The 21563-nt window shown below is 44.4% G+C and overlaps 1 protein-coding gene across 3 annotated transcripts in view; it reads left to right on the top strand.

Annotated features, from left to right (window-relative positions):
• Nucleotides 1-8454, top strand: part of clip2 (CAP-Gly domain containing linker protein 2) — a 98452-nt gene extending 89998 nt beyond the window's left edge. For all 3 annotated transcript variants that reach the window (XM_033046019.1, XM_033046021.1, XM_033046020.1), the window contains one exon: nt 3714-8454. In XM_033046019.1, the coding sequence (XP_032901910.1) occupies nt 3714-3725 (12 nt within the window). In that variant the 3' untranslated portion in view covers nt 3726-8454. The remainder of the gene's footprint in view (nt 1-3713) is intronic.
• The last annotated feature ends 13109 nt before the right edge of the window (nt 8455-21563 follow it).

Below are 21563 nucleotides of genomic sequence, written 5' to 3'. Positions count from 1 at the left end.
TGTTTTGAGGCAACTTTGAATTACAAGATAAGAAATGTTGCAATGTGTTTGGATTTGACCCACACGGAAAGTCAGGAGAAAGAAACATTTGTTTAGAAGGGAGTTGAATTAATGATCACACACTCTATAGATAACCAATGAGAAATGTTGTGGCAGATTAGGACTAAGCGTTTAAGAAGGAACTGCAGATGCTGGAAAATCGACGGTAGACAAAAATGCTGGAGAAACTCAGCGGGTGCAGCAACATCTATGGAGCGAAGGAGATAGGTAACGTTTCGGGCCGAAACGTTGCCTATCTCCTTCGCTCCATAGATGCTGCTGCACCCGCTGAGTTTCTCCAGCATTTTTGTGTACCTTGGGACTAAGAGTAGTGGGGAGTGGACCAAACTGGAAAGAGGTTCCAAAAGGCAGCAAATCCAATCTCCAGACCTCGTAGTAAAATGATTTGTTTTTGTCTTTTCCATCAACCTTGTATTTGTTGCTATCCTGATATTACCTGAATTATGACGTTCAATTATCACCTGTACAGCTGACAACTACTTAATTACACATTACGACATAGCTCCTTAGACTAGCTGCTGCACTTTGTATTGCTTGGTTAATTAAGCTGGCAGTCATGATGATTGCATTTATTTCCATACCACTCCTTGTCAATGCCATAAAAATCTAAGTCATACAATTATTCCATTCATAATTTAATGAGGGGGTTATAATCATGTATCTTAAGTTGCCAATATAAACATACACACTGACAATAAATATACAAAAATAAAAAATAACATTTAATAGTGTTCTTCGTGTATCCAGGCTCAATGTGTAAAGTCACGATTTCGATTTTGAAGTGTGTCGGAATATACTATTTTTTTGAGTCTGGTGTTAGAATGTAGACATGATTTTTATCTCCAGCTTTGGAGCAACCAACCTATAGTGGACCATGAAAAAGGCATTGAGTTGTGCGATTAAGGTCTGCAACTCTTTGTGACTGTTCTTGCACCTTTGTGCAAAACTAAGTTGAGCAGGGTTGGAAACTGAAATTTGCCACCAAACTGTGAAGGGACTTCAGGCAGAATGGAAGACAGTGGTCAAAGAATATGTGGATTTAAGGAGCACCATAAAGGAGAGAAGAAAGATAGATGGTTTAGGAATTCCATAGCGTTGGTAGCTGAGGACTCGAAAGTGGAGTGATGAATATCAAATGGTTCTGAGAATGCTACCAAGCGGCTGAGGGTTCCAGAGATGGGGAGGAGAGATAACACAACTGAGAGAAGATTCTTCAATTGTGGCCGTATCATCTTCAGGGACAATACACACTTGCCAGCAGGACAACACCAAAGGAATCCAGTGTAGGCAGTAATGAGTCTCCTCAGTGGCAACTGTATGTTGTGTTCCTCTTCAAATACTTTAACACTAAATACGTCGGATGGTGGGGTGAGGGGGGGGAATAGGCTTCTATCCCCGTTACTCCTGTTCAGTGAATGTGCACTGAAGAGCTGGGTGCTATGCTGTGCTCTTCTATGTTCCAAACCATTCACCACAATGATTGTGTGGGGTGCGCGCCTGCAGTAACGGCAACCTACACAAGATGGCAGCAGCAGTCTATGAACAGAATTCTTCCACAATGCAAAAGAGCAGTCTAATCCCTGAAAGGACTTCAATAGAACTTTATTTATCTCAAAAGGGAAATAGGTCTCCCAACAGGGGGGGGGGGTCGGTCTAGAAGGGGGAGGAGTTTCCAGACTGATAGCCACAGGGAAAAAGGATCTCCTGTGGTGTTCTGTGCTGCATCTTGGTGGAACCAGTCTGTTGTTGAAGGTGCTACTCAAGCTGGCCAGTGTGTCATGGAGGGAGGGGGGGGGGGGGACCTGTATTGTACTAGATGGTTGATGAGCATCCTCCCCTCCAAGACTAATCCGTCAAAGAGCTGGAGTAACTCAGTGGGTCAGGCAGCATCTCCGGAGAGAAAGGATGGGTGACGTTTTGGATCGGAACCCTTCTTCAGACCCTCTGAGTTACTCCAGCAACTTTGGGTCAGGCAACATCTCTGGAGAACGTGGGTAGGTGATGCTTTGGGTCGGGATCCTTCTTTGGACTGCTTATGCCCCTGTCCCACTTAGGAAACCTAAACGGAAACCTCTGGAGACTTTGCGCCCCACCCAAGGTTTCCGTGCCGTTCCCGGAGGTTTTTGTCAGTCTCCCTGCCTGCTTCCACTACCTGCAACCACCAGCAACCTCCGGGAACCGCACGGTAACCTTGGGTGGGGGGCAAAGTCTCCAGAGGTTTCTGTTCAGGCTTCCTAAGTGGGACAGGGGCATTAGTCTAATCCCTGATGGTGGTCCAGGAGGGAGATGATGATGAGGCTGTAGCTGACAGAGATTTCTGCCACTCTTCTTCCAACTGGAGTATTGGATCATTTGGCTGCACATTCCCTGGAGGATCACTAGCTGAACACTGTCTCGTTTACTTGCACCTACTCCACAAGACCAATAGTCACACTCCCCTCTTCTTCCAACAAAACGTAATGAAGCATCCGTACAGTTTGTGGGAAAATGACTGAGGCGTAAAAAGGCACTGGCCTCCTGTTTTCAGTCAGGACTCATCCAATGAATGATGCCATCCTCCATATGTCAGGCTCCCCGCTGACCTCTGATCTGAATGTTGTATGAACATTGTTGTATAACATTAGTACCTCCACCAATGTAAAGCACTTTGGTCAACGAGAGTTGTTTTTTAAATGTGCTATAGAAATAAAAGTGACTTGACTTGACCTGACTAAATTGGGCAGGTTTTCTGATCTTCATTCTCAATATTTGCCGGCCTTGCTGCTTTGCTTCACCAGGGAAAAGAACTCGACCTTGGTTGAACCCACACCTTCCAACTCAGTGCTCCAATTTCCTCCCACATCTGTAAATGTGCTGTAAATGAACCCTTGGTGTAAGGTTGGTGGCAGCAAGAATGAAAGGGGAAGGTTGATTAGTCTGTGTGAGGGAGAATAAATTTCAGGGGAAACAAGGAGAGGGAAATGAGATTCTTCTGCAGAAGCTGGCATGAACAAATGGGCTGAATATCCACCTCTTGTGTCATTATATGATAAGTAAGTAAGTAAGTTTATTGGCCAAGTATTCACATACAAGGAATTTGCATTGGTGCTCCGCCCACAAGTAACAACATGACATACAGTGACAGTTATGAATGACTCAGAAAACACTAAACATTAATAATAATAATAATAATAATAATAATAAGACATTAATGATAAGTTAGGAAGGTGTGTGCCCTCATCAGCCACTAAAACTGGGCATTCTTTCCTCCCAACACTACACCAATAACAGAAGGCAAGAACAACTCATCTACCCCACACCTTCCCAACAGGTACATCCCTGCCCCCTTCCCACCAACCTACTCCCCGACCTACAATCAGCACTCTGAATATAATGCTGGCCAATGGCTGATTGACACTGAAGTAAAATAGCTCTCTCCTGGAGTTGCAAGGCCCGGGGTTGAGTTTAGTTTAGAGATACGGTGTGGAAACCGGCCCTTCGGCCCACCGAGACCACACCGACCTGTGACCTGCATACCACTAACGCTATCCCACACACACTAGGGACAATGCTATATTTTTCCAAGCCAATTAACCTACAAACCTGCATGTCACAACCTCCCGTTCCCAATACGCTTCTTTCTCTAACTCTCTCCTGCTCTCTTTCTCTCCCAGGTCCAGCACTGATGCAGAATGCATTCGCCGATGGGATGAGCCAGTTTGCTCGGTGCTTTGTGCAGATAATCAACTGGAAGACCCTTGTGTTTATTTTTAAACTGCTTTTCACCAGCGATAGAGCTTGGAGTTCGAAGCCCCTGTGTCCATCCTGTAGCCACGATAGGAGTGGAAAGGTGCCTCCAGAGCCAGTCAGTCGCCATTATCCATCCATAACACTGCAAACACCTAAAGCAGTCGATACCCGCATTCCTGCCCAAGTACAGTCCTCTTCGTTGACCATTTTTCTTGTTGATTTGCTCACGAGCAGATCTTGAGCTTGAAGGAGGACTTTTTTTCTTTCTTAATGAGGCCAATATGCAGTGTTTATTAAAAGAGCAAACCCACATTTGTCAGGCCAGAACCCAATGGTTGGCACTACCTTTCGAGTTGCTGTTCCTGTCTCGGACGCCATTCCCACGCATTGTATTCCCAGGTTCTCAGATCGTGGCGGAACAATCACCAAGTTGAGTGATTGAGGAGGAAAAAAACACATCCTGATCAGCTTCAAGATGCACATTAAACCCAGCCCATTCTGACATGCAGGAAACATTGTTCTGAATGCTGTACCCGTGGAGATTGTTTCACAGTGGACGTGATGTACAAACACAATTACCAAATGTTATTTAATTGCATGGGAGCTTGGATTTGAGGCTGGATTAGTGTGGAGAGCTTCACTCTCCACAGAACTCACCACTAACCAGAACAGCCGGTGCCCTGCCACCATTATGTAGCACTTTGTGGAGGGAAGCCCCTATCGGACACGACTTGTACACGCCAAGGTCTTGCAACAGCAATGAGAGAAGGGACTGGAAGATAGATCTTGACTGGAAGAATCACAATTGGCCAGGACACTGAAGAGGGCTCCCTCTTTGAATAATGTCGGGAGCTTTTTTTGTTTGCCCCCACTGCAAGGATGCAGGGGCTTGGTTTAACATGTCTCTCGAGCCATAGCACCGACGGCTACACATCACTGTGTTGGAATCAGCTGGTATTCAGATTTGGAGATGCCAGCACTCTGTCACAGCTAGCACCCTGATGGAGATACTTAGCCTCTGCTCTGTATTCCAGGCATGTCCCAGAGTACCTCCCCATTTAGATGTTTCTCTCATCCTACAGTAAGTACTCCAGCGATGGTGTCAGACCCGGATGTTGGGGAAGCTTGTAGGGCCTGCCCCACTTGGGCGTCATTTGTGTGTCGCGACAGGTGGCTCGCGAAGATTTTGTGAATCCCAAAATCCTGGGGCGCCGCGCGCGACCACGCGTCACTGCCTACATCACCGTGCACCATGCGCGCGTTGTGCGTCGTAGCACGTAAATTATGACGCGCAAATGACACCCAAGTTGGACAGGCCCTTGTTTCTCCACTACAGATCTTGTTGTAGGCTCTGTTGTACCCGCCTGAACAGGGCAATGACCTGCCAATGACCAACGTCGCCAGTGCAAGGCTCTCTCGGGATCTGCTGCGACCTTTGCCCTCAGCAGGAGCTCAAGGCTCAGAGGTAACCCTTGATCCACAACCTTCTGGTTCGAGGAGCCAAGATGCAGCAGACCTGGCAGTCCTTGGTACAGATAATGGTGTCCACCATGGATGTGTTCCATTCCAATTATTCTCAGCATGTTTACCCAAGAATACCGTGTCTGTTGATGTTGAGGATGATGTTCTACCAGGTTATGTTGTGATGGTGGGGTGAGGGGGAGCTGGTTTCCTGGGGGGGGACCAGTTGCTCCACAAGTTGCAGAACTCCTGTCTGGTAACGTCAGCAGTTCCCTTCACTACTGAGGTTTAATTTTGGTTGGGTTTTTATTGTCAGCTATAAGATTGGGGCAGTTTCAACAAGAAACATTCAGCACACTTGTGCATTTACAACTATCCATGGTCTGACCACCAATGAGATTCTTCACCAGAGGCTGCCATGAAAATCAACTACAGTGGTGACTGGAAGCCTGAAATATAAATAGGAAATGCTAGAAATACTCAGCGGATCACGCAGCGTCAGTGGAAGGAGAAGCAGTTAACGTTTCGGGTAAAAGACCCTCCATCAGAGTCCCCATTAAGAAAGAGCCTTTCATCTGAAACATTTGCCTCTTGTGCCGGTGCAGCCTGGCCTGCAGGGCATCTCCAGCATTACCTGTTCATGGACCAGCCCTGCTATCCTACACCTAATGTGTGGCAGCTACCCCATTGGTATTTGCTGAAGGACGTTTGCAAAGAGTTGGTGCTCATGAACCTCTCATCAGAAACGAAGGCGCCTTACTCCCGTTTTTGTAGTTGACGTATTGAAGGTCATCACCTCGAATATGCCACTGATTGTGGTTAATGTTCCTGAGAAACTGTAGCCAAGGGGCAGCCACCCTATTAATTGCTGAAAAGGTTGTACTTGCCTTGTGCTCTTCCTTCCAGTGTGGCAATGCCTTGACAAAAGCCAGCACATTCCTCATTGATGGGGCTGTACCACAGTGGCAGGCATCCTGTTCCATCATGTTAAGGTGGGTGGGGGGTAGAATAAAGAATCGCACTTGGCACTCTCCAGCTGAAAGCATGGATTCTAAGATCCTCCTTTCTAGAGCTACCTCCCTGAACCTCCCCACCTCTTTCCCACTTTAGCCAAGCATCTGCCCTAAAACCTCTTTATTGCCCCAGTTTCAGGCATTGTTTGGTAGTGTTCTTATTACATTGACAGCATTAAAAGTAGGTTGGTGCTGTCCACAATATAGGGCACAGAATGCTGGAGTAATTCAGCGGGTCTGGCCATATGTGTCTGGCCATATGTGTCTGGACATATCTATCCATGCTTTGGGTCAAGTCCCAGCATCTGAATTGGTGCAGGCTCTCTCTTTTTTTTTTTAACTTCATAGTGCAATTGAAAATGATACTTGTGATCCTGAGTCGTCAGAGTGCTGACTGTAAATTTGTCCCAAATGATTAAAACCTATTTTGTGATGTGAAATTCTATGCATAATTTAAATCCTGCATTTGGTTTTTCATCTATCTCCCAGAAGATTGTAACCCACAGTGAATGAATGGTGTGTAGATATAATTTATTAATCTAGATGTAGATTGTTTTTTTAAGGTGTAACATTTGTTTTGCCTTTTCAGTCATAATATGAAGTGTTAAATAAAGTGTACTATTCCCAGAAGGCATTACACATGTTTCACAGGCAAGTACCTAACTGTGAGAAAACAACTGACAATTTGCTTCATGCATTGCACCTGATCTGTTGTACTTGACCAGCCTAAATCCTGCCCTGTTTCTGCCCACTACATGCTACAAACCACTAACAATCTGTTAATAATAATCAATAATTTAATGATAATGGCATTATCCCTCTTGTCCAAAAGCTGGCTTCCAACAAACGCACGCATGCGCACATGCACGCACTGGATTAACATTAAATGGTGTGTACATGATATAATATTAGAATGCAGTGTGGTAGTTCAGCTTTGTATACTGTAACTATACAGGGTTCCAGTGTGCGAATGGCTTAAAGGTAGGGGCTACAGTGCAGAACCGTGAACTAGTGTAAGTTTGCTGACCGTTAGTTCCTTGGCTTTATTGCTTAATGAGATCTGAATGGAAACCTACCTGTAACATGGTCTCCAAGCGTCAATAGACGATACTGTCCATAGAATTAAATATCTTGAGTTATTTTGAACACTAACAAGAATGGACAGTATTGTATTGGAAGGAACTATGAGTCAGTTGTGCTTTGCCAATAGTTGTAACCATCCTTCATTCTGAAGTGTTTCACTGTGACAATTTAAAAAAGGTTTTTTTTCTTACAAGGGGTATGACATCCTTCATACCCCAATGATCTATTATGTCTTGCCACATTGTGTCTCTCTGATTGCAAAAAGGATGAATTAGACCAGGCAATGAGCTCTTGGGTTTCAAAGAGAGGCCTTTCCCTATTTACTTGCTTAGAGAGACCAACGTGGCCATTCTAGCCTCCTGGTTGTATTCTGCGCCCCACCCATATCCCCTTCCTGGGTATGACTGCATTGCTGCAGGTGGAAATTGGCAAGATCAGGGGATGGGAGTGGAGCCTTTGTCCCTCCATTCATGTGCTCCAATCTTGATTCTGTTCTTCCAACAGCAGAGCTGACTTTATGCTCTGTATCTGTATGTTAACCCCCTATACACATTCTGGCATTTTGATCTTAAATGGGCTTTACAATGAGATTGCTTAACTGATTCATATAATGAAGCTTCCACGAGGGACTACTGCAGTGCTGTAGTAAATAAAAGCAGTCTGCATTTAGCATTTGATTCCTAGGTAAATGTGTAGATAACCAGCCCCCCCAGCCTGTTGCTTCTGCTTGTCACCTAGAACACTTTTCATGAATCAATCTGATGGGACTGTTGCCGGAATAAGTGTTGCCAGAATCAGAGGTGCAGCACCATGTGGGAGTCTCCTTTATATCTACTGTCATATAGTGAAGATACTGTCTAGAACCTTTCTCCTTATCTCAATTCCACACTTGTGCAGAGGTGAGGTGCAATGATCCAACCATACTCCAGTGCTTATGATGCAGGCTACAGTCAGGCTCAACAGAATTCTCATTGTTGTCTTAATGTGTGGAGCTGGTTGTGAATATTTAATCTTTAACACTCAGTTATGGCTAATACTTATTACAGTAAACTGCATGGAGATGTACATGTGTGAACCTTGTTTTCAAAATAAAATGAATCCTGTTTTCCTTGGCTGTTTTAATACATTAATGTCACTACAAGAGCATTCTGCCCCCATCTGGCTCGATCAATGTTGTTATTAAAATGCAATATCGCAAAATAGATTTGCAAGTAATAGTGGGTTGTTGTTAGCGAAGGGTTTGGAGTGTGCGATTGACATTCTCGGAAATCCAGTGAGATTAACCCGACTGAATCACCCTCCTGGTAAGGATTGAGTCTTGGGGCTGCTGTGTGTGCTCTTCACCCTCAGTTTATAAAAACACAGTGCAATTTATTGCATCAGGACAGCTTATCCACAGTGTATGGTAGGGCCAGGACCTGGAGACCTCCACTGGTTACAAAACGTTAAGAGCAGGGGAAGGTCTGTTAGACTGCTGAGCCTGTCCCACCATTTACCACGATCACAGCTGATCTCACTGTAACCTCAGCTCTGAATCTCTGTCTACTCCTGATAATCATTTTCCCCCATGTCTATCAAGGAACCATCTATCTCTAAGGTACACAAAAATGCTGGAGAAACTCAGCAGGTGCAGCAGCAGCATCTATGGAGCGAAGGAAATAGGTAATGTTTTGGGCCGAAACCCTATTTACCTATTTCCTTCGCTCCATAGATGCTGCTGCACCCGCTGAGTTTCTCCAGCATTTTCGTGTACCTTCGATTTTCCAGCATCTGCAGTTCCTTCTTGAACACCATCTATCTCTGCTTTCACCACGGTTTGAGAAACAAGAGCCAGTAAAAGGAACATGGATTGAACACTAAGCTTCTGGTTGCCTGCCCACTGCACCACCTAGTCTCCCATCACCATCTGTAAACTGAGCCTGATTGGACCCGGGTCTGGCAATGCCTTAATACTAACATTCTCATCTTTGTTTCCTAATCTCTCTGTGCCTTTGGCACTCTATACTTCCTAATCTCCCCCAACCCAAAAACATCCACGTTAAGGCCTTCCGCACTGCCCACCTCTTGGACTAATTTTTGATTGCATCCAATTGTATTGTCATGGGGATAGACACAGAATGCTGGAGAAACTCAACGGGCCAGGCAGCATAGAAACATAGAAACATAGAAATTAGGTGCAGGAGTAGGCCATTCGGCCCTTCGAGCCTGCACCGCCATTCAATATGATCATGGCTGATCATCCAACTCAGTATCCCATACCTGCCTTCTCTCCATACCCTCTGATCCCCTTAGCCACAAGGGCCACATCTAACTCCCTCTTAAATATAGCCAATGAACTGGCCTCGACTACCCTCTGTGGCAGGGAGTTCCAGAGATTCACCACTCTCTGTGTGAAAAAAGTTCTTCTCGTCTCGGTTTTAAAGGATTTCCCCCTTATCCTTAAGCTGTGACCCCTTGTCCTGGACTTCCCCAACATCGGGAGCAATCTTCCTGCATCTAGCCTGTCCAACCCCTTAAGAATTTTGTAAGTTTCTATAAGATCCCCTCTCAATCTCCTAAATTCTAGAGAGTATAAACCAAGTCTATCCAGTCTTTCTTCATAAGACAGTCCTGACATCCCAGGAATCAGTCTGGTGAACCTTCTCTGCACTCCCTCTATGGCAATAATGTCCTTCCTCAGATTTGGAGACCAAAACTGTACGCAATACTCCAGGTGTGGTCTCACCAAGACCCTGTACAACTGCAGTAGAACCTCCCTGCTCCTATACTCAAATCCTTTTGCTATGAAAGCTAACATACCATTCGCTTTCTTCACTGCCTGCTGCACCTGCATGCCCACTTTCAATGACTGGTGTACCATGACACCCAGGTCTCGCTGCATCTCCCCTTTTCCTAGTCGGCCAACATTTAGATAATAGTCTGCTTTCCTGTTTTTGCCACCAAAATGGATAACCTCACATTTATCCACATTATACTGCATCTGCCAAACATTTTCCCACTCACCCAGCCTATCCAAGTCACCTTGCAGTCTCCTAGCATCCTCCTCACAGCTAACACTGCCCCCCAGCTTAGTGTCATCCGCAAACTTGGAGATATTGCCTTCAATTCCCTCATCCAGATCATTAATATATATTGTAAATAGCTGGGGTCCCAGCACTGAGCCTTGCGGTACCCCACTAGTCACTGCCTGCCATTGTGAAAAGGACCCGTTTACTCCTACTCTTTGCTTCCTGTTTGCCAGCCAGTTCTCTATCCACATCAATACTGAACCCCCAATGCCGTGTGCTTTAAGTTTGTAAACTAATCTCTTATGTGGGACCTTGTCGAAAGCCTTCTGGAAGTCCAGATACACCACATCCACTGGTTCTCCCCTATCCACGCTACTAGTTACATCCTCGAAAAATTCTATAAGATTCGTCAGACATGATTTACCTTTTGTAAATCCAGCATCTCTGGAGAAAAGGAATAGGTGACATTTTGGGGCGAGACCCTTCTTCAGTCTTCATGTGATTGAGTTACCCATTTCAACAACCCTTTGTGATCATCCTGGACCATTCTACTGTGGATAGAGAAAGGCTGGCTGGTCCTGTTGGCCTTCAGTAGAGAGGGAAGAATCTCAGTGCCGGATCCCCCAGTTGCTAAACACTTTAATTCAGCTGGGCTTGTATACTCTGGAATTTAGAAGGATGAGAGGTATCTTATTGAAACATATAAGATTATTAAGGGTTTGGACACGCTAGAGGCAGGAAACATGTTCCCGATGTTGCATTGCACACCCAATATTCTATATGAAGTACCAACTCTTCAACAGATGATATCAGTGCTGATCTTATTTCTTCTAACTTTTACAATCTAAACATAACGATTCTTATGCAATTTACCTGAGGAGTTGTCATGCAATTTTTGTGAGGGTTTGATCCTGACCTCGGGTGCTGTCTGTGTGAAATTTTCATGTTCTCTCTGTGATCATTTCTCCAGGTGCTTCAGTTCCTCCCACATCCCAAATATCTGTGGGTTTATAGGTTAATTGGCCTCTGTGAATTTCCCCTCGTGTGTAGGGAGTGGATGTGAAAATGGGATAACTTAGAGCTAGTATGAATGGGTGATCGATGGTCGGCGTGGACTCGGTGGGCTGAAGGGCCTGTATCTTTTTTTAAAAGTCCTTATCAAAACTTAAGTTTGAATCACTGACTTTATCATGGAGCAAATGATTTCAAAAATCAAAACGGCAATCGATTCATTCAAACAAGAACTCTGTTTTAACCATCACTGCACTTGGATGCAGCAATTTTGGAAGCAATCAATGTTACTTTACAAAGGTGGAAAATGGGAGTATTTTGGACTGTGCTGCCATCTGCAGGGGGTTTCTGACCAGGCACCAGCTCTTGAAACTGAAATAAGAAGTCAGCAAAATGAATGCAGATGCTGGTAATCTGAAATAAAATCAGAAAATGTTTGAAATACTCAGCATGTCAGACAGCATCTGTGAGGGAGGAACAAAGTTAGTACTTCAGTTCAACTTTCATCAGAAACTCTGAAGCAGTAGAGATTGAAAATGTTATAAATTGCAAAGTAATGAGGGGGGGGGGTGCAAATAAGATACCCATGATAAAGTGGGGGACTGAATGAGACAAAATGGTAGAGACAGTCCATTCATCACACTGATGCTGCTGGGAAGATATAAAAATGAGAGAAATGAGGAAGGGATACAGACTAAAAAAAACACAATTCAAGTTCAAGTTCAAGTGAGTTTATTGTCATGTGTCCCTGTATAGGACAATGAAATTCTTGCTTTGCTTAAGCACACAGAAAAATAGTAAGGCATTTACTACAGTACAGATAAATGTGTCCATATACCATGATATAAATATATACACACATGAATAAATAAACTGCAAATAAAGTGCAAATAGCAGAAAGTGGTTATTAGTAATCAGAGTTTTGTCCGAGCCAGGTTTAATAGCCTGATGGCTGAGGGGAAGTAGCTATTCCTGAACCTGGTTGTTGCAGTCTTCAGGCTCATGTACCTTCTACCTGAAGGTAGCAGGGAGATGAGTGTGTGGCCAGGATGGTGTGGGTCTTTGATGATGCTGCCAGCCTTTTTGAGGCAGCGACTGCGATAAATCCCCTCGATGGAAGGGAGGTCAGAGCCGATGATGGACTGGGCAGTGTTTACTACTTTTTGTAGTCTTTTCCTCTCCAGGGCGCTCAAATTGCCGAACCAAGCCACGATGCAACCGGTCAGCATGCTCTCTACTGTGCACCTGTAGAAGTTAGAGAGAGTCTTCCTTGACAATCCGACTCTCCGTAATCTTCTCAGGAAGTAGAGGCGCTGATGTGCTTTTTTGATGATTGCATTAGTGTTCTCGGACCAAGAAAGATCTTCAGAGATGTGCACGCCCAGGAATTTGAAGCTCTTGACCCTTTCAACCATCGACCCGTTGATATAAATGGGGCTGTGGGTCCCCACCCTACTCCTTCCAAAGTCCACAATCAGTTCCTTGGTTTTGCTGGTGTTGAGGGCCAGGTTATTGTGATTATTATTGTGATCTGAAATAAAAGAAAATGTTGGAAAATCCCAGCAGGTCAGGTAGCATTTGTTGAGAGAGGGAAGAAAAATGTTATCATTTCAGGTTGATGCCCCTTCAGCAAACCAGAACTAAATCTGGAGTAGAAAAGGCAAAACAATTTGACGATGTTGGAATTCTGAAATAAGAAAAGAGTCTGAAGAAGGGTCTCGACCCAAAACGGTCATCCATTCCTTCTCTCCAGAAATGCTGTCTGGCCCGCTGAGTTACTCTAGCTTTTTGTGTCCATCTTATGAAAAGGGAAAAGGCTGAAAGTTATTTGTGGTTCCAATGGCATCTGGGAAGAAAGTAGCAGAGCCAATCTTTCAGGTTGATGAGATTTCAGATGCCAACTTTCAGAGTTTATTTCTGCTTTTATTTATATCCGAGATTCCAGCATGTGAAGCAAAATCTAAGGGGATTTCACTTATTTACTTATTAGACATGGACTCAGACCAGGGTTTTTCTGACAAACAGGCAGTTGTACTGATCATGTATCAGTTCAGATCATTTATTTCAGTGGGGGCTGTGATGCTCTTGGGAGGGTTAAAGAAATATTTTGCTTCGCTGTTTTTAATTATGTTTCAAAACAGTCTGCGACCAGTGGTTTTGGGGGGGGGTGGCCCTAACACTGCATTACCCCAAGGCCACTCGTCTCCAGACCAGCCCTCTGGACTGAAGGGTGTGGAGGGTCGGTGAGATAGTCCACCTGCGTCTGGCCCTGGTAAGTGTGAGGATTTCTGCAGAGTGGGTGACAATTTCTAGTCAGCACCCGAGTCGGTATGATCTGGCCCGTGGAAGCAGGAGACGAGGAAAACTGTGATGCAGCAGAAAAAAGATGGTTGTCTCCAGTGGTAGCACAAAGTGACAAGCGGTTTCGTGATCAAATCACACTGTGGAGATTCGGACACGTGTAGCTGGCTGATACTGGATGGGCCTGCGCACTGTCAGAGATACTGGGCTGAATTTTAACTTGCATGGGGGATAGGAGGCATTGGCCGACAGCAGTAGATGATTCTCTGCAGTTTGATAGAGAATCATCCAGTAACTCGGCCCTTTCATCTTGTTTACATGCTTTCGATCATTTACAGAAGCAGATGTGATGACGATTTATTCTCCACTATCTAAAGGTGCATTACAGCATGAAATTGGATGTGCAGGGAAGGTAGAAAATGAACTGCAGAGTCTCCGGGTCTGACTCAGGACACAGAAGGTCCTTGCAGGATGATGTAGAAAAACTCTGGGGATCTGCCGAGGATCGTATTCGGTGGGGGGGGGGGGGGGGTGATCTTGTAGTGTATAAAATCATGTGAAGAATAGAATGGGTGGGAATAGAATGGGTGGACACAACAACTCTCTTGCCCAGAGTGGGGGAATCGAAAACCAGAGGACATAGGTTTAAGGTGAAGGGGGAAAGATTTTACAGGAGTCTGAGGGGTAATGACAGGTGATTATGGGTCAAATGCAGGCAAGTAGGACTGTTGAAGATGGAACACGTTGCTTGCTCTGGGCAAGTTGGGCCGAATATCCCTCTAAACTGGTCCTATCCATGTACCTGTCTAATTGTTAATTAAACATCGCAAAAGTCCCTGCCTCAATTACCCCCTCCAGCAGCTTGTTCCATACACCCACCACCCTTTGAGTGAAAAAGTTACCCCTCAGATTCTTTTCCCCTTCACCTTAAACCTATGTCCTCTGGTTCACCTTCTTCTTGCGAATGAAACATAAATAAACCAAAGGAATAGTTAGATCTCAAGCCGGGTGTCGAGCAGCCAGGTTTCTGTCTCTGCGTCGATGTCTGCCAGGCCCTGAGCTCCATTTGGTGGGTGATAGAGCGGGCACTCAGAGATGACATGGTTGGCTGTCTGTTGTTTTGCTCCGCATTCACAGGCTGGGCTCTGGCGGAGCCCCCATCTCCACATGCTGGCATTGAAACGCCCAACTACAGGACGAAGTCTGTTGAGCTATTCCCCAGTTGGGTCTCGATTCCCCAACTCTGGGGCAAGAGACTCTATGTGTCCACCCAATCTACTCCTCTTGCGATTTGACACAGATATTCTCCTTGGCATCAGGTCCACCTACATCAACCGACTCCAACTGGTCCAGAACGCAGCCGCCCGACTCATCACCCACACCAAATCCTGGCATCACATCACTCCAGTCCTCAAACAACTTCACTGGCTTCCCATCTCCCACCGGATCACCTACAAAATCCTGGTCCTCACCTACAAAGCCCTCCACCATCTGGCCCCCCCATATCTCACTGACCTCCTCTCCCCCTACCAACCCTCACGGTCCCTCAGATCCACATCAGCCGGTCTCCTCTCCATCCACAAGTCCAACCTCCGCAGTTTTGGGGACAGAGCCTTCTCCAGGGCGGCTCCCAGGCTCTGGAACTCCCTCCCCCAACTGATCCGCAATTCCATGTCCCTCACCATCTTCCAGTCCCGCCTCAAGACCCATCTCTTCACCTCTGCCTATCCTTAGCCCCACGTCCCCCTCCCTTTTCATATGTGCATGAATTGCCTCATATTGTGTTTTGAATTGAATTCTGTCTTTAATTTGTGTACTAGTCATGTCTCCACTATTTATTTCATTCCCCTTACATGTTTTTCCTCTACTTGCTAAATTTTTGTAAAGTGTCCTTGAGACTCTTGAAAGGCACCCATAAATAAAATTTATTATTATTATTATTATGTTCTGTAAGGGGATGATCTTTTTGCATTGCAACATCATTCTTTACGCACTTGCTCAACCAACCAAACTTTCTTCAACCATTCCTCCCATAAAGGTTGGCAGTGCACCAGGAACTCGGTGCTCAGTGTTGATGGCTATGGGCATGTGCAAGGCAATGAATCAGCACAGTTGATACCCAGGCATCTGCCTTGCCCAGGGGTTTGTGATCTACTCAACATCTGACTTCAAAGATGACTCACTGCATTCAATGGCCAGTCTCAGGAAGCCTGGGAGCGATTGATGGACTGGGAGGCCAAACAAAAACTGGATGGGGCTTGTTAATTCTGCCTCAGCAGTTCCCTCGCATGCCACGAATCTAGTATAAATGTGTTTTTGTCCTCTCAATATATATCCTTGTTCACACTCTGCTTACACAGTTGCCTTTATATATTCAGGTGTTCTTTTGTAATTTATGTTTTAATTCATCCGCTGCGAGATTTGTTTAGACTGTGTTTACTTATTTCAGGCATGAACTAATGCTGCACACCACCATGCTTGTAAATTTTCCATGCACTTCAAAGGACGCGACCTTCAGAAATAATGCTCCGATAAACGTTCTCAGTCATTTATCTTGTTGGAGTTCAAGATTTTTGCTTTGTTCCATCGTTTTGCAGACTCCCGATGTTTCAGTTTTAAATCATAAAACTTGTTCATGTGAAGCGAGAAAGTATTAGTTGCCAACCCTTCATAGAAAATAAAGCAGTACATGGAACAGAAGTAGGCCCTTCGGCCCGCAATGTCCAGCCTGAACACGATGCCAAGTTCAACTAACCTCCTCTGCCTGCACGTAATCCATATCCCTTCATTCCCCACCTACATCTTCTACCTCCAAGCCTAAATTCCCTCCGTTACCCTTGAGCACCTCCTGCCTTCTCCCTAGTTACTCTTTTGTTGTGTGTAAAAAGCTTGGAATTTTCTTTAGTCCAACTTGCCAATGTAATTTTTGTGGACTCCTTTGGCCCATCTAATTCCCTGCTTGAGTTCTTTCATGCTTGCTTAATATTACTCAAAGGCTCTGACTGATTTCATCTTCCTAAACCTTACATACGCTGCCTTTTTCCTTGTGACCAAATTGACAATATGTGGGAAAATGTGACATTTGGCTGTTTCTATCTACAGAAAGAACTGAGTAATGTTTAAATGATAAGAAATTGCAGGCAGCTGCTGCACAAAAAAAGATCTGAAGAGCTCTATTGTATAAAACATGGAAAGCTAACACACAAATGTAAGCTGTAATAATAAGGTCAGATGGAATGTTGCTTCTTATATTGATATTGGTTTATTATACTCATGTGTATAGAGGTACAATGAAAATCTCTCTGTGCTATCTGGTCATATCATCCTATACATGAGTACAATTCAGCCATTCACCAGGTAGTGAAAAGAGAAACATATCAGAGCAGAATATAGTGTTATAGCATTATAGTTACAGGGAAAGTGCTAATAACAAAAAGTGCAAGATCTGCAACGACGTGGGTTGGGAGGTGGGAACTACACCCTAGCATATTGGAGGATCATTCATAATCTGGTATCAATGGGAAAAAAAGTTGTGGTACATATATTGGAGCCTTTGTATCTTTTGCCCGTCATACACAGTGGGTTGGAAGTTTGAACACACCACCTGGGGAGGTAGTGTTCAGGTAGAGTGGCAGAGTGGTGCTGCCATAGTGTTGCAGCCTTACAGCGGCAGAAACACGGGTTCGATCCTGACTGCGGGTGCTGTCTGTACGGAGTTTTATGTTCTCCCTGTGACCACATGGATTTTCCTCGGGTGTTTTCCGGTTTCCTCCCACACTCCAAAGGCTTACAGGTTTGTAGGTTAATTGGCATTGGTAAACGTTATAAACTGTCCCCAGTGTGGAGGATAGTATTAGTGTGCGGGGATCGCTGGTCGGCACGGACTCGGTGGGCCGAAGGGCCTGTTTCCGTACTGCATCTCTAAACTGGTGGAAGTGGATATTCTTACAGCATTTAAAGAGCAGACGGACAAGAAATTGAATCGCCAACGCCAAGAAGGCGATTCCCCCCCCCCCCCCCCCCCCCCCCCCCCCCAGCCACTTGCAACAAACTCTACGCACTGCACAAGATGATTGAGAAGGTCAGCACAGCGTCCCTTTACATAGCAATGTGTGATGAGTTGCTCATTGTACTGGGCTGTTATGGTGGGAAGGTCATCGGTGTGTAGCTGAGAGCTCCAATGTCTGTGGGTGGAAGTGTGCAGTGCGTGACCAGAGGTATCAGTAGCTACATGCCTGATGCTGTGGAAAGATCAGCCACGTTGTCATGGATCAGGCACACAAGTGCCCAGTGAAATTTTTGGACTCGCTAAATTTCACCCAGCAATGTTTAGTAGCACAATTGACTTGGGGACAGTTCAGTCCATAAAACAAAAGCACTATGCGATCCAATTTCTAGGTTCAAGAGCAGAATGCACTCAGCAGCATGAAAAGATAGGCGAATGACTACTGTTTTGCTCTGGTTCTGCTTCTGGCCTTGACAGGATGGTATGTGGGTGCCAATATCAACATCTTAATCAGTGTGGTGCGGCAATAAAATTAAAGCAAACTAGCTGCTAACGAGGGCAACAAATGGCATTTAGAGAGCAGCCACATGCTCTAGCTGTGCCAGGAGCTCGACAAGGGAATTGCTAAGACTGAAAAATAAACTGAGAGGATTTGGAAAGAGAGGGATCAAAAGAAAGAGAGAATACCAAGCTCATGGTCGTGGATAACAAATGCCTCAATTCCTGATGTATAGCTTAATTTAGTTTAAAGATACAGCAAAGAAACAAACCCTTCGGCCCACCAAGTCCATACAACCATCGATCACACGCTCATATTACTTCTATGTTATCCCACTTTCTCATCCACTCTCTACACTTAGGGGCAATTTACACAGGCAAATGAACCTACAACACCCCCACCCCCCCCTTTAGGATGTGGGACGACATTGAAGCTCCCAGAGGAAACCCCCATGGTCACAGGGAGAACGTGCAAACTCCACACAGTCAGCACCCGAGCTCAGGATCGCACCCTGATCTCTGGTACTGTGAGGCAACAGCTCGCCCAGCTGGACTACTGTGCCACCCTAGAATCAAGAAGTTAAAAAAATGTCTCGTGTTGATAAACCAGATTGGAATATCAATCTCATGACAGCGTTAAGGTTATCCAGTTTTGAGAAAAGTTCAACTTACTATTTAGCATAAGACCATAAGGCACAGGAGTAGAATTAGGCCATTCGGGTCTACTCCGCCATTTGATCATGGCTGATCGAAATTTCCTTCTCACCCTCATTTTCCTGCCTTCTCCCCATAACCTTTGATGCCCTTACTAATCAAGAACCTAATCAATCTCTGCTTTCAAAATACCCAATGACTTGGGCTCCACTGTCATCTGTGACTATGAATTCCACAGATTCACCACTTTCTGGCTAAAGAAATTCCTCCTCATTCTCCATTCTAAAGTTACGTCCTTTGATTCAGTGGCTGGTGGCCTCAGGTCCTGGACTCTCCCAGCACTGGAAACATCCTCTCCGCGTCCACTATCCAGGCCTTTCATTATTCAGGAGTAACATTTAGTATTTTCCTTTTTAAGTGCAATGTCTGGCTTTGATCCAAAGTACTCTTCTTGAGAACAAGGGGGAAGCTGATTCCGTGGAATGTTCACAAAAGAATTGTTTCAATTGGAAACGTTCCATCAGGAAAAAACAGTGGCCCAGAACTAAGAGGGGAGATCTTTTAATGAGCTGGAACAGGCATATGCAGTAAGATTCTGTGCTGGAGGTCCCTTTAGTATTTAATTCAAACTCTCCTTCAGCATCCTAAAGACCACTAGTGTTTCCTGAATGATGCAACAATCACTTGCATTTATTCAGCTCCTTTACAATGGCTAAATATCCCAATGCATTTTGCATGAGAATGAATAAACTAAATACGAATTTCAAGATACTCAACATATTGCCCCAAATTTCCTGGAAACATTGGAAGCTTTATCCAGAACTGCTGCTTGTATCTCCATGACAGGCAGCAAATTTGCAGCTCAATTGAAATTGAATTAATTTTTAATTCAAGTTCAATGTGCCCGGGCACAAAGGTCCCGAACTTCCTTGCAGCTCACTGCTGCCGTCATTCCAACAACGCTCCGATGTTGGAGTCCAGCAGTGGTACCCAATCTCCACCAGTTCCCCAGTCAGTGAATCTGCAGCTGAAACGGATCCAGGGGCAGTGGTCCTCACCCACTCGTTTAGATGTAGATACCACTTCTGTATGAGAGAGGGAGTGGGCTCGTTTTCAACTCATTTACTTACCTTCATTTGTTCATTTAAACATATTTAATCATTCAAAGCTTTTTCTTCACTGGATTATATACATTCTACTGTTTTTACATTTTAAAGTTTTTTTTAATCATTTAGAAAATTGTAGTCTACAACATAGAACATCAAACAGTACAGCACAGGAATGTGGCCATTGACCCCATGAGGACAAGTTAAACAAATCTGTCTATACTTGATCCATATCCCTCCTACATGCCCATGCCCAAATCTAAAAGCCTCTTAAATGCCACGTCTGTGCTCTGGTGAGTTTCTCTTTGCACTACCTGTTGTACTTGTGTGTGGCATGATTGTACTCATGTCGGGTACGATTTGGCTGGATAGCCACTGATAAAGTTCTTCACTGTATCTTGTAACATGTGACAATAATAAACAAATGCCAATACCAGTCTTCCGCCTCAGGGCGGACTGGTGGAAGGAGCTCAGTCAGTGTCTGAGCCATGCTTTGTACATCCCATAATAAATTTACATTTAGTCTCCGATCAGCTCATCCTCTCATGCAACCTATTCACGTGTCTGAGAATATTTTTATACTTTATTTTATATTTTGCTGTCAGTCTTTTCTCATGCTCCCTCTTTCTCCCCCACATTTTATTTTTCTAAATTTCCCCTCTAATCATCCTAGCGGTGGTTTTCTAACATCTTGGCACCTGTCACATGTTTCTTTATCCTGCCCTATTTTACTATTTGTCTTTTTGATCGTCTGCTGAGTCCTGGCCTTCACCTTCTCACCTGTGGGGAACGTACAGTACCTAAAGTTGGAACACCTCCCATTACTCGATTACAGTTGTGCCTGAACTTACCCAGCTTGGATCTGTTCCCATCACATTGACTTTTGGCTCCTATCCAATTGTTTATTTCTACCTCAAGAGTGATCTGTATCTTTTCCCCGTAACTATTCAAAACTTTAAGATATTGTGATAGCTGTTTCTTAAGTGTTTCCCACATGAATTCTTATACCGCATTGCCTGGCACATGTCCCAGATCCAAGTCCATCAATGCATCCTCCCACAAGGGAACAGAAGATTCAATGAACATTCTTCATCCAACAATGCTGGAATTGCCAGTGAATTTAATGATAGCACTGGAACTGTGTCTGGCTACACATCATGGGTATGGAGAGAGTAGAGCAAGGGACTGAGCGTATAGCCTTGAGATGCTGCAGTGTTGATGGTCAAACGGTCTCCCAATTAATGTGTTGTAAAGAGGGATAACACTCATCTTAATGAAGAAGCTTGATGGATCTATTTTAATAATCAACAGAGGGTCATTTTGCTTAGTTTTGTTAATTATTATATATATATATAGCTTAATATATTAATTGTTTTTTATGAAATTATATATATATATATATAATTTCATAAAAAACAATTAATATATTAAGCTATATATATATGTGTGTGTGTATATGTATATATGTATGTATATACGTATATTTGTGTGTGTATATGTATGTATGTATATATATATATATATATGTGTGTGTGTGTGAGTATATATATGTATGTATATATGTGTGTGTGTGTGTGTGTGTGTGTGTGTGTGTGTGTGTGTGTGTGTGTGTGTGTGTGTGTGTGTGTGTGTG

Source organism: Amblyraja radiata, chromosome 28 (genome assembly GCF_010909765.2).
Source record: "Amblyraja radiata isolate CabotCenter1 chromosome 28, sAmbRad1.1.pri, whole genome shotgun sequence".
Taxonomy (NCBI): Eukaryota; Metazoa; Chordata; class Chondrichthyes; order Rajiformes; family Rajidae; genus Amblyraja; species Amblyraja radiata.
The sequence above is the reverse complement of the archived record's forward strand: the minus strand, read 5'-3'. Positions and strand labels throughout refer to the sequence as shown.